This window comes from Sardina pilchardus, chromosome 24 (assembly GCF_963854185.1).
Source record: "Sardina pilchardus chromosome 24, fSarPil1.1, whole genome shotgun sequence".
In the NCBI taxonomy this organism is placed as follows: Eukaryota; Metazoa; Chordata; class Actinopteri; order Clupeiformes; family Clupeidae; genus Sardina; species Sardina pilchardus.
In genome coordinates this window covers 25,372,132-25,389,179 of record NC_085017.1, presented here as the reverse complement: position 1 = coordinate 25,389,179, position 17,048 = coordinate 25,372,132, and the positions used below count along the sequence as shown (strand labels likewise).

Genomic DNA, 17,048 nt, shown 5'->3' with positions numbered 1-17,048 from the left:
AATGCAAGTCAGAAGTAAGTCCAGGAATGTTTACATGCTCGACCACTTCATGTTCAGCATCACTAACAAATCACCACAACTGACTGTAAATGTCTAAGCCGCACGCGTAAATTCCGGTGCCAACATCCTACATTTGTTGCTCGTGCAATGATCTGTAATGGATGTAAATGACCACGCCTATTGGCTCAGAGCACGCCTATATTTGCTGCTTTCAGGTGCTGATTAACTTGCTAGCGTGGCACTGGCTGTTTTTACGTGAGTGGAAGGAAGGTCATGTCGCCCTGTAGCATGAAAGAAACGAACAGCTCGGAATAAAGAATAGAAGCATTTTTTTGTGTTTTGGAGGTTGCCATGAGCGGTTCAAAGACATCAGTCATGATCGACTAAGTGCTTAAAATAGAACAATGACAATACCTTTGCCAATCAGTCAGCGTATGACTCACAGATGATCATGTCTCCAAACAAAGTATTTAATGGTTAACATACAAATGACAAACTGCGTGCGTAAAGCAATAACATAGTTACAAGTCCAACCAATAACATACATTACTTAAGACACTTTTACAAATACACAAGAATACTTCAGTGTTGCTATGAATAAAACAGACAGCACCGTGTTCCATAATCAGACAGATATAACTAAATTATGCATATCTGAATCACCTGTAAAGGTGGTGATGCATGAGGCAACTTTTTTAGCAATGTTGCTGGGCAACCACATAACCAGTTCCATTTCTGCTGATTGGACGATCATGGCAATTCGCCTACAGATTATTAGTTCTCCAGAAAACAAATTGATGCCTAATATCAATGGGAACGTGCCAGAACTACAATAATGGCAACATTTCTCAGCAACATTGACCAAAAAGTTGGTCCATGTATCATCAGCTTAAAAGTGTCACCATTTATATGACCAGTCCTTTTCCTTCTCTTACAAAAAAGAACTGCAAGTGTCAAAACTGCAGAGTATCAAAATAACCGATTTAGAGGAATTATTTGCAATAAGTAGCCTGGGAGAACCCAGACAAACCTGTTAGCAAAGTGGTCTGGTGCTAACCAAGCTATACAAGATATGCAATATTTTAGAAATGAAAATAAAATAAAATGCAATACTACATTGGAGTAGTACTGTATTTTACTGCAGAAATTGGCATTGTACAGTATAGTACTTCAGAAAATCTGCAGTTGTTTTTTGTAATGGGTTAGTTCACAATATAATCTAACATTAACATGCAACCTTTTGCCATTTCAAAAACATGCTCTATCAATCACCTTTCATATCAGACAACAACTACATGACTAAACATTACAGTGAGGCTTATGGCACACGACTTAACAAGACATAAAGTGAATATCATGGTGCCTTCCAAATGGAAGTGATCCCAAATCTGATAGGAAGACTAAAATCCCCTCCAAATCTAGACAATAAATCCTGCTGAAATAGCTTTCTTATGAGAAGTCAGCTTTGTTTCTCTGCCCATCTCTTACTCGGGAGAAGAGTAGTTTGTGGCAGAGTCAATGTAAACAGTGCAAACAACACAATGTTTCTTTTTGTTAAAGCTAGTACAGCAAAAAAAAAAAAAAAACTGCTATGAGATCCTGACATAAACTGAAAAAGATAAAAACCTATGATGTTATAATAATCTAATTTATGTAGTCATATGTCTCCGGATTTTTCCGGCTTATTCATGGCATCGTCTGTGTTAACAGCAAATTAAGCACATACTCTTTACAATGTACACGGTGATCAGAATCAACCACTGACTATTAAATCATTCTGTGTTACTGTTACAACTGTGACCAAAATATACTATATAAAGCTGAGGATAACTGACCATACACCTTTAGCCAGACCTCAGCACAGGTGGAATACAGTACGTCCAGTAACGGAAGCATGCATACACTGGACATGACAAGCATGTCTATCCAGTGCGGGCACAGGGTAAAAGCCAAAAGCCTGCATGGGGGGTAAAATCAACCCCGTTCCAAATAGATCATTCTGTATCAAAAGTTTCAACACAAGTGTGCTATCTTCCACTCACAGACACCTGTGGGCTGCAGACCGGCATATCCAGTGTGCAACTCACAAGGCTTTTCCAAAAGAAATGTCTTCACAGTGTGTGCGCTTAGATTCCACCAGCCTCCTCATTTCTCCCTTCTCTTCATTGGACTGCTCCTTGCTATGAGTCTCTGTTCACACTCTCACACTGACCGAGTAGTCCAAAAGTCTTCATTCTGTTGTCCCTGCATGCAAATCTCACACTACATTTCCCCATGAAAAGCACATATGCATATTTATTAAAACAGACTGCTCTGACAGCCGAGGTTTGCATGCTACAGTATAAGCATGCATTTCTCTGAGACTCTGAGTCATTGAACACTATGCAGTTATGAATTTGAAGCTGTTGTCTACATCGATTCTAAAGTATTCAGGAACTAGGGACTGTCCTTAAAATGGACATCTATTCGTTTTTCCTCTTTGGGAGAGATATATCGAGGTCATGCTCTTCTGTGAGGAACTTGCTCACATCTGTTGGACTGTTGCCTTTACGAAAAGAGACTGCTGTCCAGACTGTACTGGAAAACTCGGCTAGGAAGCTATAATCTTCTCAAAATATGCTAGCGCATCAAATTCAACTGTGGTGTTAGTGGCTAAAAAGCAAAGAGCAAGTGTTTTGCGACAGAGAAAATGTGTTTTGCTGATATGTATCATTAGCTTGGAGAGCAAGTTCATCACATCTCCCCGTTAGGCTTCATCTGGCTGAGCTGATGTCGGCAGGCAACTCTGTGCTTGTAGAGTCTGCCCAGTTGGAGAATGGAGGAACCACCAGGTACCGGGGCTGTGGCCCTCTAGCTCCACCTACTGGTCAGGGTGCCTGGTGCGGGACAGGACAGGTCGAGCCTGCCCCCCTCTGGTGGCTTTAGGAACTGCTGCTGAGTCTGCGACGGAGGAGTGAGGCAGGTTTGGTCTCGGTGTCCTCTTGGTCGCTTTCACACTGTCTCTGAAGGGGAACAGAGACACAGGCATACAGTCATGTTTGTCTCTTATCTCCAGATAGGTCATGTTTTCATAGTGTTTCGTGTGAACTGAAACTTTCCCTGATGCCTTCTCTACGCACTTAGTCGGAACATGATTTCAGTTGGACTGAGTGATACAGAAAGAATTCTGTGGAATTGAGCACTTTCACATCAACAATATCTCTCTACAGAATAATCCTCTTCTACAGTTGCCTCAAATAAGTACATACCATCTCAATAGCTTTTGATCTATTTATGTGGATTAACAGATTCCTGTACTGGGGGGTATTCCAAGCACGAGGTTTAGTGACAAACCTGGTTAAGTTAGTGGTAAACCTCCTAATAGAAGAGCTGTACAGCTTTATTCTCCTAACAAAACAATGTCAATGGGCTCTTGCTGTAGGAGGTTTACCACTCACTCTGAGTTAACTAACCCAGGTTTATCACTAAACCACGTACTTGTAATTTCCCCTGTACTGTAGATGTATAGATAAATAATTGATAATCCTCCACAGAAACTCTCCAGTGAAATCCTTCATTACAGTTTTTGGAAAAATGAAAAGAAGAAAATTTGTTCGAAAGGCAGTTATGATTACGGGTCAGTGAGCCCCTTTAGGTGTAGAGTCCAGTGTGGAGTACATGTGTAAATGTACATGTGTAAATGCACAAATAACAGACTTGGTGTGAATAGGAGAAGTCTAAAAGTTCTACTAGATGGGTTGCTACAGTTAAGGCAAGAGTGTGTGTTTGGGAGGGGACTTCTCACCAGCTCTTCCTCCTGCAAGGCGCTAGTCTTGCAATGCAGCTGCAGACGACAAAGCCGGTTGCACGCAGACACCATGTTATAAGACATCTACGGGAGTACAGAGAGTGGGAATGAGGAGAGGAGTGAAAGAGAGTGAAGGAGGAGAGCAAGAGAGGGTGAAGGAGGAGAGGAATGAAAGAATAGGAGGAGAGCAAGAAAGAAGGTTGGAAGAGTGAGAATGTGAAGACAGAATAAGGAGAGAGGCAGAGAGAGAGGCAGAGAGGAGAGAGTGATCATTTCATTAAACATTTGTAAACATTTGCATTCCAGTGTTTTGCTGGGCTGGCTGACTAGTGTAGTGCAGTACAACAAACAACCACAAGATGGCTCTCTCTGCCTGTAAGCCTGTTGGGTAAGGATGAGTCATCTCTGCAGAGGGACCACAAACAGACCGTGTGAGAAAGTGGAGATCTCTAGAGTCCTGCTTCTGGTCTCTTAAGAGTTGTCTTATGTTTAAAACCATACACAGCGGAAACAGCTGGTCAGCCATATAAACCAGAGGAATGCTTAAAACAAGAGATTCTAAACATGTAACTGAACCCAGCAATAGCTGAGCAAGGTGCACTAAAATGAGAGTAACAAACTCATACATCTGACTCACTCTTCACGTAACGTACTGCGGACACAAACACAAAAAGACAGACATGTGTTTCCATGTATGTAATGATAAACATAACGCAAGCACAGACACACACCTTCCATTTTCTCTTGGCATTGAATCTCTTGAAATTCTTCATGTTGATGGAGGAGCGGTTCCTCTTGGCAACTTGTGTCCTGGTAAGAGGCTGAGAGACCAGGAATAGAAAATGTGTATGGGGGGGGGGGGGGGGGGGCAGGTAAAACAAGTTAGACATGTCTTACTCTACCACAATTCCTTTGATCATTATTTCCTCACACAAAATAAAAATAAACATACACACAGAAACACACACATAGACATATTGTGTTCCCACACCACTGGTATTGTGCATATCAACCACAGACACATGCCATACCTTAATCCATGGGTGACGAAGACAATCTTCAGCTGTCATCCTTTCCCTGCACAGATACACAATGCGTTACAGATTTATAGGTAGACAAAGATATAAGAATAAAGAATAAAAAACAAAGAGAATATACTAACCTGCTTACCAAACAATGTTTGTCTGTGTGTGTGTGTGTGTGTGTGTGTGTGTGTGTGTGTGTTTGTGTAGGTCATTATTTACAGAGAGTAGCTCAAGTCAAAAGGGGAGAAAAGGAAAGAAATCTAAACAAAATATAAAATAACGTTATAATAACGTAATAAACCGTTCAGATCAGTTCTGTCTTCTGGAGCATCTTCAACAGGTTGTGATGAAGCATGTGTGTGTGTGTGTGTGTGAAATACATATTTTTATATTTTTAAGAAACACTAAAGGCTCTATTTTGACAATCAGAAACGTGGCGCAAAGCTTATTCTTATCTTGCACTCAGTGGCGAATTTTGCACCATGCGCTTCACTTTTATTAAACCTTGCGCCCGGGGATGTGGCGAGAGGGTGTGGTCTGGCGCATGATCCAAAAAATCGCCATCCTACACGCTCTAAAAATCATTACGCCACTGACCACTGACCAAGAAAAACCTGGTCTACAAAGCACTGCTGAAGACGCACTGTTAATGAGATGTAAGTATCCCTAAGTAACCAGTCCCAAACAACTTCTCTGCAAGATAATTAGCCTTAGGATTTTTATTCAGTCATTCCAACATTATTGGGGTAAGCCAAGGGTTCCATTTTTCAGGCTAGGGTTTGTCAATCAATAGTGAAAGTAAAATACAGTGTAGAACTGTTTCGCATATGAGACCAGTGAGTGATGATAGTTTCACTTTGCATTTGAGTTCAAATATTAGGCGAGTGCAGAATGCATGTAGTCAAGCAAACAGAGTGCTTCAGATGTGCCGCTGACTGGAAAAACATAGATGCGCTGTTTGAAGTTATGGCCATGGTTATGGGATTTGACAGACACCTTTGTCCAAGTTGTGCTGTTTGCTGTTAAAGGGAATGACATATGTCACTCTCATTGGTTGAAAGGATGTTATACCCATGACTGATTAGGAAACAGAAGAACAACCTTTTTTGGACAATGCTCCCAATGTTTGATAATAAAACCACCCTGAATGCGAACTAGAGACGCCCCTAAATGTATTTATGCTTTTTGCCACTGACCAAGCATTTTTGATAATCAAAACAGGACCCTACGCAAAACTATATCCACTCAGTATAGTATCTATTCTTCTTTATTACCTCCGCCAAGGAGGCTATGTTTTTGTCAGGGTTTGTTTGTTTGTTTGTTTGTTTGTCTGTCTGTTTGTCTGTCTGCAAGATAACTCAAAAAGTTATGGATGCATTTCGTGAAATTTTCAGGGAAGGTCTGAAATGACCCAAGGAAGAAACAATTACATTTTGGGAGTGATCCGTATCACCGTCTTGATCCAGGAGGCGGTTATGTTTTCGCTTGGCAGAGGTCTGCGCTCTCGGAGTGCTTTTCTAGTTTACATAGATATCGCAATGTGTCGTCGAGTATTGCAGAATCCCTGTATTGTGATATTTTATCGCCGGCATCGTCGCATGTTAGTGCTTGTAAAAAGCTCAGAGGAGGCCTTACTTCTGGTCCTTCACCAGGAGCTTCTGGATGAAGTCTTTGGCCATGGCGCTGGTCTGGCTGAAGTGCTGCTCGTCAAACTCGTAGACCATCCCTACGATGTTGCGTAGCGTCTCCTCATCGGTGTACCCTTGGAAGGGGGAGAGACCACTCAGTCTGAAAAATAGGAGGGGTTGTTTTTTGTACAAACCTTTTGCCATACTGTATTGTTCAGGTGCTATAGAATAGTAGCATCCATGTGTCCAAAGGATTGTAATTTTAGCTTAGCCCCACTAGTTATTCAATAGCCACATTAGTGATGTCATGTATGAACAGTGAACTCTGTACATTTGGTTTGGGCATATACTGTGACTGTAACTCCTGTAACAGAGTTTATCAGTTTTGTTCAGTCATAAACGTATTGCAATGTCTTTTGCTGTTTGCTGAATGGAAACGATAACCCCTATTTCAAGAGCTTACACAACATTTAGTTTATTACGTGTTATTGTATCTATGTGTATCAACATAATCTTCTGAAAGTCTCCGCCGATCCTTAACCAAACAAACCCTCAACAGACACGTACTACCCAGAGGAAACTGGCATGGTGGGAGGGACAGTCAGAACAGAAAGCTCACCTGACCAGACATCCCTTTTTAGTTTCAATATCATTTCTATTCTGATCGGAGATCTCATAATGTGATTCCATGTGTTTTGCTTTTTCTTTTTTTCTATGCAGGGAAACTGACCTCACAGTAATTTCCCGCATATAAGACGCATTGTGTATAAGTCGCAGGGCAGTGTTTTATGCCAGTTAAAAGAAAAAAAACCATATTAGCACCATATTAACTGCCCCCCCCCCCTCCCCTCCCCTCCCCTTATCAACCTCATAGCTGAAGAAATTTTTCAAAATCAATGGATAAGCCACGGCCAATAGTCGGGAAATGACGGTACACATGTGTGCACACAAATGAAGCCTACCACCACCCATGCACTGAGTAGCATCCCTCAGTAGAGGAGCTGAGCTAGTAAACGAGCTATGTGTGTAAAGCTGCACTCACATGACCTTTTCCATTCTCTCTGTTTGATATTAACCATCGAGTTATTCTACTGAAGATAACAAAAACAAACGTATATACATACACTGACTCACGCATGGGAGGGGTATGGTGGGATGACTCTATTTGCCCACCACTACCTTGGAATCGAGCCTTAGAAGGACTCACCCTATTGTCAATGTTTACAAACCACAAAACCCCCATCCTCCTACTGGAAGGCATTTTAATGAAGCTAAATGACAATGCAGAGGACTCTCAACATCTTCCGACCAGCAAAACAATAGCAGAAACAAAAATAATACTGTAAATCATATCTCAAATCAACATCGCTCATGAAAACAGGAAACAAGGCTTCCTCAGTGGGGAACAGGAACCCGTCCCTTGGTGAGAGCCTCCCATAGGGAGCTGACCCAAATGGAGTGATATTAGTGGGGTCTCTGTGTATGTGTGTGTGTGTGTGTGTGTGTGTGTGTGTGTGTGTGTGTGTGTGTGTGTGTGTGTGTGTGTGTGTGTGTGTGTGTGTGTGTGTGTGTGTCGGATAGTTTAAAATGGATTCCCCCCGAGTGAGTCATGTGTTGCATGGACAGCAGAGCAAAAGAACACTTGCCCATGGGGCTCTGAGCTCCAAACACACACATGTATCACACACACATATATCATACACACACACACACACACACACACACACACACACACACACAGAAAGAGAGAGAGAGAGAGAGAGAGAGAGACAGAATATCAGAGAGAGAGAGAGGAGGGAGGAGGAGAGCAAGAGAGAAAGAGGGAGACAGAATATCAGAGAGAGAGAGAGAGAGAGGAGGGAGAGAGAGAGAGAAGATAGGAGGGAGACGGAATATCAGCGAGAGAGAGGGAGAGAGAGGAGAGAGAGAGAGAGAGAGAGGAGGGAGGGAGAGAGAGAGAAGATAGGAGGGAGACTCACAGAATGTAAGTGATGACGCCCATGCTCCTGGAAAACAAACAGAGAACAAATAACTGATACATTTTCCACAGAGAACCCACACGCAACGTACTGTACAACACACACACAGAGACACACAGTCTCCCTGCAGTGCCTGATGGGCGAGCTTAGCAACATGCTGGAGGAGAACATATCAAGCTGTTAAGCTACAGGCCTCGCTCAAGCTGGAGCCGTGGGAAACACAGACCAGCCAGCTACTCTCTACGTCATTTCAGCCATCACCACATTTACTGATACGGAAATCAAGACATTTGTGCGTGTCTGATACTGTGCGGAAATCAAAGATTATGACTGTTTAACCAAAATTATTTGGTTTATCCATATTGATGTATGCAGTAGTGTAAACTTAAAATGAGCATATTAATGCAAATGTATTCACTGATATGGAAATACTTTCACACACACAAAATCGCTTTAGGACTGCTGAAATCAAGTTGGAACATGTCTGCCTCATAGCTGTAAGCAAACACTCAGGGGAAAGGCAAACTGTGCCATCCATGTGTGAGTCACTCTCTATGTTTGGGCATTTGTGTATTTGTGAGCCTGTGTGTGTGTGTGTGTGTGTGTGTGTGTGTATGTGTGTGTGTTTACGTGCATGCACACATGCGTCTGTGATCGTGTTTATGTGGTACTCACCACATATCGGCTGCTGTGCTCAGTGGCTCGTAGTTAATGACCTCAGGAGCTGAGAGAGCAAGAGAGTGAGAAAAAAAGGAAAACAGAGAGAGAGAGAAAATAAGGTTGACGGTTCCGCAAACTGTAATGTAAAAGTGTGAGCCGAGGGGAAATCCTTAAAAAATATATATATTTTTTGTTTTTAAAAAATGACTGTTGTCCAGATAGCACTTGACAATGCAGGTCTTTATGGATTTCATTTATTCCAGATCTCGGTTAGAAAGTGTAGTGATGGCATTAAACCACATCACCAAATGCTGTAATGGTGGTTAGTCACAGCTGAATGAACAACCATAAAGCTCTGACAATGGAAGCGCAGTTAACATGGTGTTGAATTGATGTTTACCAATGTAACGGTTTGGCTGTAGTTCTGCTATCGACTTGTTATACAGGCAGTTCAGGAAATAAAGATATGCAATGCATTCTGGGACAAATGCCAGTTTATTTTGGCTATTGGTTCTCAGCCATGTGTGTGTGTGTGTGTGTGTGTGTGTGTGTGTATACACATTACAATGTGTGTAATGGGAAAGGGCCACTCAAATCCAACTCCAAATCCAAATATGTCAACTGGATTTGTGAAACAAAATGCTCTCAGACTTTTGAAACAGAAAGAAGAGTGTAACACTACAATCCCATTGAGGCTTACAGTACAGCTGCTCCAAACTCTATTAGCATAACATTTGTCCAGGTGCAGGGTGGGGTCCTTCTGGTTAAATGACCCTCCAGGAGGACCTGCCCGTGTGACCCATACATTCTATTCAAACAGAGTTAGAACAAGAGGTCACACCCCCCTTTGTTTGTAACATCCATATAACTACTATACATCTGGATTTATGGTTAATTTTAATGACCATTATGTACTGACTGAGTGACTACATATGTGTGTATATCTGTGTGAAGCACTTTGAATTGCACCTATGTATGAAATGTGCAATATAAACAAACTGCCTTGTCTGCCTTGCCTTAACATACTTAAGTTCAGAATAGTCTCTGTTTTAGTTAGAGGTACTGGTGAATCCCTTGGGTGAAACTTGTTTCTTTCCCTTGATGCGCATCAGTGAAAGAATAAATGACTGAGTTTCCTGATATCTGAGGCACCAGAGAAAGTGGCAATCACTTCCACACCAAGCTATACAGACACACAGTATACTACTGCTGCTTCTACACATCTCATGCTCAAAGTATTATTAAGTGATCACAGTAATTCTGCATGGACTGAATGAGCCAATCTCGACAGTGAGATGGGGCCTTCTGTGAGGATTAAGTAAAGTATGACTAATGCAGAAAGGGGAAGAAGGGGAAGCTTTAAATATCTGTGATAATCTCATAATGTTGATCCTCCCTGTGGTTGCGCAGTAAGCGAAGATGAGTAGACTTCAACAAAAACATAAAAACGCAAAGTCAACAGTACGTCACTCATCTCTGCTATAACTGTGTGTGGGAATCACAAGCCTGTTTTAGCTGCCATTTTTCTACTGGGTGCTTGCTGTGCACAGACAAAGCAAAAGGGGAAATCAGTAAATTCAATGTGTGACTTCGTCTGACGTCACAAGAGGCTTAATCAGCAGAGGCTCTATGATTTCCATGCTGATATGAATTCTTTGTGAATATCTAGATATGCTTTGAATACCGTGGAAAACAGGCCATTGGTTCATTGGAAGCCATATCAGTAGATTACGGTATTCAAAGGAAAGCAAGGCTTTGCCAGGACTTGAACTTGCACTTTGCTTACTTTTTTTTAAAAACGGAGTTAAAATACATGGCATTGTATTGCTGTGACTACGACTGGACTGGCGTTTAACTATGCAATCCATTATTTACTCTGTTTATTTGAATTATTCTATTACATAGGATTACTTAAATGTTATGCTGCTGGTCCTGAGTAACGTGTTGAATGGCAATAAACTAAACTGAACAAAAGTGAACTGAACTGCTTTGTATCATATACTGAGTCTTACCTACATAATTAAAAAGTGCCACTTCAGGTTTTACTGCAATCATCTGGATAACTCATGATGAAACCATCCCTGTAAAATACCCCTCAGGGATTTTCTGATAGTATTCTGAATTTCTGACAAAAACAAGGTTCATTCTACAGTATAGCATTGAAGATCACTTGAGCAAATTGGGGCTTTCCAAAAGGCTCATATGGCGATCAGTTCAGAGAGGGCTTTAACTGCTGTTGGATTTGATCAGCCGTCATTTCTAATCAATTAACAGTAAGTCTCGTGGTCCACTCCTTTCATTTCCCTCTCAACCCAAATTGCAGAGTCATTTCCTACCCTTACTGTCTCCATGGAAACCAATAGACCTTCACTTTTTTTTTTGGCTAGCCACAAGCACAAAGACACACTTGTACGCACGCACACACACACACGTACGCACACACAACCACACGCGCACACATATACACACACACAACTACACGTGCGCACGCACACACATACACACACAAAACCACACGTGCACACACAAAGTCTAGACACATTGACATCGTTGTCTGAAGAAGGTGATGTGTTGATGACGGGAAGGCACCACTAACCTATATACTGGGGGGTGCCCCCCAAGCTCCTGTATTCCTCCCCTTGGATGAAGCGGTGGGCCATGCCAAAGTCTATGATCTTGATATCTGGATTGGGCAGGGTATTGCTTGACAGCATGACGTTCTCAGGCTAAAAAATATGAGGACACATAGACGCAATACTATGAATACAACAATGAACCAAAAACGGATGTCTACAGTACATAACATACTATGTGTAACAAGACAAACTAGACAAAGTAATCAGTACTACATTACTATAATTGATATATGAAAAGGCTATATGGCAGCAGTACAAAGCTGTGTGTTTCTTAACTGATGGGTCGGGACCCAAAAATGGGTCATGGAACCGTTCTGGGTGGGTCAAATGTTGATCTAATGTTGTACCTTTATTTTAACAGACTTTATTTAAAGCCAATGTCAGTCATTGCCAAGAACATAAACAATGTTTATGTAACCGGTCATGTTAGACATCGTTTTAGTGGTAAACGCAAATGTAATGCCAAACATCAGCATGTTCCAGAAAAGTAGGTCTACAGTAAAACTTTGTGTGTTACCATGTAGCTCACCATAGCCGTTGGCTTGAACGCTTAATAAATAAATGGGTCGCGAGTCTCGCGACTTTATGAACATAGGAAATTGTGGGTCCCAAAGCCAGACCAGTTAAGAACCACTGATCTACATTAGCCCATGGGAACATAATAAGCTCTGCTGGACATGGATGGAACACGGAGTGGACGTTGGCAGGTGATGTTGAGGGCGAACCTTGAGGTCAAAGTGGCCGATGTGTTTGCTGTGCATGTAGCTCACTCCCTGCAGGATTTGTTTGAGGAACTCGATGGCCTCCGTCTCCGTCAAATTCTCTTTCTCGGCAATGAAGTCAAACAACTCCCCTCCACTGATACTGAAAGATAAGAAAGTGGGTGGGTGGGGAGAAAGATTGAGAGAAAAAAAAGAAAGAAAGAAAGAGATTGCAAAGATTAGTGTATAAAATGAGAGAATGAAAAAGAATGCTGATGCTAAACTCGTAGCCACAGCCACTGTGTTACTACGACGACTGTTACCTGGTTTCACAAGGTTCTATGTGTGGCAGGAAGTATCACCCTTCTGTGAATTGAGCAAGCGTACATACAACGTTGAAACAACTGAATGGCAAGTCCCTGACACCTAATGTAGCCCAACAGGGGAGGAACCACCAATGGCCTCGCCACAAACATATGACTTCAACCGAGCAGCATGCTGCCCAGACTGAAAAGGCGGAACAATCTCTCTTCTGGCATCAGCTCATGCTGTAATATAAACACAGCGAATGCTGTAATTGGCCCGTATTTAACCTGGTGTGATGTAACACATTAAGAAGGCTGCCTTGCGACCACTCTGACCCAGCCCGCCGCACAAATCTATAATTAAACTCCTCATACGGAACGCGGCAGAGATGTTGTGACAGCAGCTAAGAGAACGTTCTAGATATCGGCGCTGCCCCTGGCCCTTGACCTCTCTTCTCTCCGCCACTCCGCTCATCCTCTCTCTTCCTCTTTCTCTTATCTCCTGCTTCCCTCTTGCCAGCCGGCCCGTCTTTACCCACTCCGCTTCCAACGCGCCTGTCCTTCCCCTATCTGTCCGTCTCCGGGCAGTTGGCCCTCGGTTCTGGCCGGAGTCTTTCGCCAAGCTCCTCTCGGTCACTCTGCCGTCACCTCGGCCATTCCCCTCTCCTCTCTCTCTCACTTTCCTACTCCATGCAGCCCTGCTTTCATGAACCTGTTCCTCTCTGCCCAAGCGTTTCAAGCAAACAAGGAAGAGACTTTCGCGTCACTTGTTTCAACACAGAACGTTTAGCAATTAGCTGCACAGTTATCTTTCATTAGAAATTCAAATGTTTCCTGTGCTGAATTTATAGATGTGGTGAAGGCCAACTCTAAGCGCTTACTGAGCACAAGGTGCATCTGTACTGGATTAAACCAGCCTAACCACTCATCTCAGTGTTAAAGGCCAAGACTGCGGATCGCTCTTTCATATGTTCATGAGTTTCATCAGCTCCCTTTCCACGGGTGTATAAAATCAAGCGCCTATGAATGCAGACTGCATGGTGCTTGATTCACATACCTGTAGAAAAGGACCTGATGAAACCTGTGAATACCCTCACCTAATGCACAAACCGATATACAGTACATGAATAGCAACACTCCCACAACCCCAATCTCTCACTCTCTCTCACTATTCACAGACACACAGGCACACAGGCACACACACACAGGCACACTCACACACACACACACACACACACACACACACACAGGCACTCACACACATGCACACACACAGGCACACACAAACACACACACACTCACACACACGCACGCACACACACACGCACGCACGCACGCACGCACGCACGCACGCACGCACGCACGCACGCACGCACGCACGCATGCACACACACTCACAGCTCCACGATGAGGACGATCTCAGCCCTGCTCTCGAACACGTCTCTGAGGGCCATGATGTTGTAGTGCTGCAGCGCCTGCAAGACCTCCACCTCTCGCTCCACGCTCTTCCTCTCCATCCCCAGGCGGCTCCCCGCTCCTCTCCGGATCTTCAGGAACTTCCCCGCCCAGCGGGCCCCAGACGCTCGCTCCCGCACCTCCCGCACCTGCCCGAAATGACCACTGGAGTGGGACGACAGTTTAACATTTAATTCCATTTGTTTAAACAATGTGTGTTCAACGTCCTGTGATGTGCTTACTGTATGTTCAAGGTAAGTAACAGGCATTCAAGGTTAGTAATAGGCATTTAAGGTAAGTAACAGGCATTTAAGGTAAGTAACAGGCATTTTCACTTTTTGACTAATAAATGTAAAAGTAGTATCATTCTAATACCATCTAAAGTAGGATCATCAGTTGTAGGCATCACACTGTATAAATGTTACATGAAACATCATGCTATAAAACAATGTTTTGAGCTTTAACAACTGGGAGGCAGAGGGCACTGAAATGAAGTATGCATCAACCTATAACCTGTTATGTATAACCTTCAATAGTCTCACTTCCACTACTGAGTTATGTAATTACGTAGCTAGTTGCGTTAACCGCAAAGTGAAAACTGAACAACTCAACCATGATTTCACTTCTAAAAATTGGGGAGAGAAGAAACATATTGTGGCCAGGGTGAGCCCGGATGAATCTGTGAGCAGATAGGTTGACTTATTCTGTGGTAATCAGTAAGTAATAAGTACGGAAGATTTAGTAAGAAGTCAATACTTCAATTCACTGTTTACTCCCCTTAGAAATCAGAGGTGAACTAAGGATTTCCAGACCAATTCTAAGAACTGGTCTGGTGTGCGAGCCAGGCCAGAAATGTTGCATAAAAGGAACACAATCAACAACTGGTTCAAGGCAGGTTGTGGGTGTTTACAGAGAACATGCAAGGTTGAAGCAGTCATTAAACAAGATAAGCAAATTCTCATGTGTTAGATCTGGCAGCCAACTGGCTCCTATAACTCCCACAGCCTCAAGGCTGATTTTTCATCAGTGCATTAACTCAACAAATCTGCTTGCATGTTACATACGACCATATATACAACATGTTCACACCAAGATATGTTTTGATTGTATAAATTATTTGCAATAAACCACTGAAGTTTAAGTATACAGTACACTTCAGGTTACTATATACTCTAGGCTCTATTGCACCATTGGACTCTGAGTCTCTTACCTGCCCAACACCTCGCCGATCTCGTACAGGTCCTCCACATTCTCCAGTTTAAAGACAGCCATGACGCCCTCGGGTGCTCTCTCTCCCACACACTCAGGTTGAAGTAGCCCCTCTCTGCTCTACTGCATCATGCTCACACAGGCAGAGGCCCTCTGGTCGGCCCTGAGGGAGGGAGAGAGGGAGGGAGAGAGGGAGAGAGAGAGAGAGAGAGAGAGAGGGAGGGACGGATAGAGAGAGAAGGAGTGAAGGAGAGAAGGGGAGGGAAAGGGAGAGAGAGAGAGAGAGAGAGAGAGAGAGAGAGAGAGAGAAAGAAAAAGAGAGAGAGGGAGGGATGGATGGAAAGGGAGAAGGAGAGAAGGAGAGGGAAAGGGAGAGAGTGAAAGAGAGAAAGAGAGAGAGAGAGAAAGAAAAAGAGAAAGGGGGAGGGATGGATGGAGAGGGGAAGAGAGAGAGAGAGGGAGAAAAAGAGAAAGAAAGAAAGAAGGAGAGAAAAGACAGTGAGTGATCTACCTGTGGGAGACCCATCAAAGACATGCTAAGAATAGCAGAATGCAAAAATGAAAAACGCAAATACATGACACAAGAGGAGTCACAGAACCGTAACCATCTCTTCTTACAGAGCTTCCTCCAGAATAGCACCTTGCTGTCTTTGACCTGTACGAAATCGTACACACGCACGTTGCAGCGACACAGAATCCTACATTTAGAGTTAAAACCATAGCATAGTTGCAGACAATGGTCACGCTGCATAATCAGTCAGCAACCCAAAATGCGCTCTGACAGACACACAGCTGAACGGGACCTCTGTGGTGGAGCCTGAAGAAGACATAACCAGGTCACAGCCCTACCCTCAGAGAACAAGAGTGACAGACAACCACTCGCCAAGCACCAGGCACGATGGGTAACAAGCTTGAAGAAGCTTATTACTGATCATTATGAGAATGAATGTTCCCCTCAGATTGTAAAAGAATGAGACTCGAAAAAGAGGTCAGATGATCATTAGAGAAATGAAAAGAGAGGGAGTGAAGAAGAGAAAGGATGAAAAAAGGAGAGAGAGAGAGAGATACTCAGGCACAAATGAGTGTGGCAGAGAGAAAGTGAATATGAGTGAGCATTTGGGAAGAAGAGAAACAAAGTGAATGTAAACAAAAACTGCTGATGGCTGAACATTGGCGGGAGAACACAGGATGGAATGAAGAAACCAACACACGAAGACAAACATATGGAAGATGGAAGTGTGTGTGTGTGTGTGTGTGTGTGTTTAGAGGGTGTGGAGAGATGGTGAAGGAAAGGTGGAGAAGAAAGACGGAATTTGAGAAATTGCTCCCGATTAAGCAGACTTGATCATTACACAAATGCAGAAAACAGTGAACTCTTTTTGGTAAAGCAAAAAAAAAAAACTTTTGCTATTAACAAACTCCTCAATGAATCTGATTTATAGGCTCTGTAAAGGTTCTTTGGGAGTATTTTACACCCAGTACTAGCCCTTCACATCACTTCCCAGATGTGTTGTCATTATCCTGGCACATACTGAATCTTCTGATCAACCTGGTCCTGCTACATTTTCCTGGGAAGATCTTCTCATTACACTTAGGGCTGATATCGTACACATGGATCAGTGAAGATCTCTAGTGAAAAGAGCTTATATTCTAAGACTAGGAT

At 43.0% G+C, this 17,048-nt stretch overlaps 1 protein-coding gene across 2 annotated transcripts in view; it reads right to left on the bottom strand.

The window, feature by feature from the left end:
- Positions 1-449: 449 nt before the first annotated feature.
- si:dkey-240h12.4 (death-associated protein kinase 2) overlaps positions 450-17,048 on the bottom strand; it is a 22,173-nt gene continuing 5,574 nt past the window's right edge. For both annotated transcript variants that reach the window (XM_062529453.1, XM_062529454.1), the window contains 11 exons: positions 15,387-15,548; positions 14,120-14,341; positions 12,441-12,579; positions 11,676-11,805; positions 9,095-9,143; positions 8,420-8,446; positions 6,448-6,600; positions 4,819-4,864; positions 4,519-4,608; positions 3,785-3,871; positions 450-3,002 (listed from right to left, as the gene is read on the bottom strand). In XM_062529453.1, coding sequence (XP_062385437.1) covers positions 2,922-3,002; positions 3,785-3,871; positions 4,519-4,608; positions 4,819-4,864; positions 6,448-6,600; positions 8,420-8,446; positions 9,095-9,143; positions 11,676-11,805; positions 12,441-12,579; positions 14,120-14,341; positions 15,387-15,448 — 1,086 coding nt within the window. In that variant the 5' untranslated portion in view covers positions 15,449-15,548 and the 3' untranslated portion in view covers positions 450-2,921. The remainder of the gene's footprint in view (positions 3,003-3,784; positions 3,872-4,518; positions 4,609-4,818; positions 4,865-6,447; positions 6,601-8,419; positions 8,447-9,094; positions 9,144-11,675; positions 11,806-12,440; positions 12,580-14,119; positions 14,342-15,386; positions 15,549-17,048) is intronic.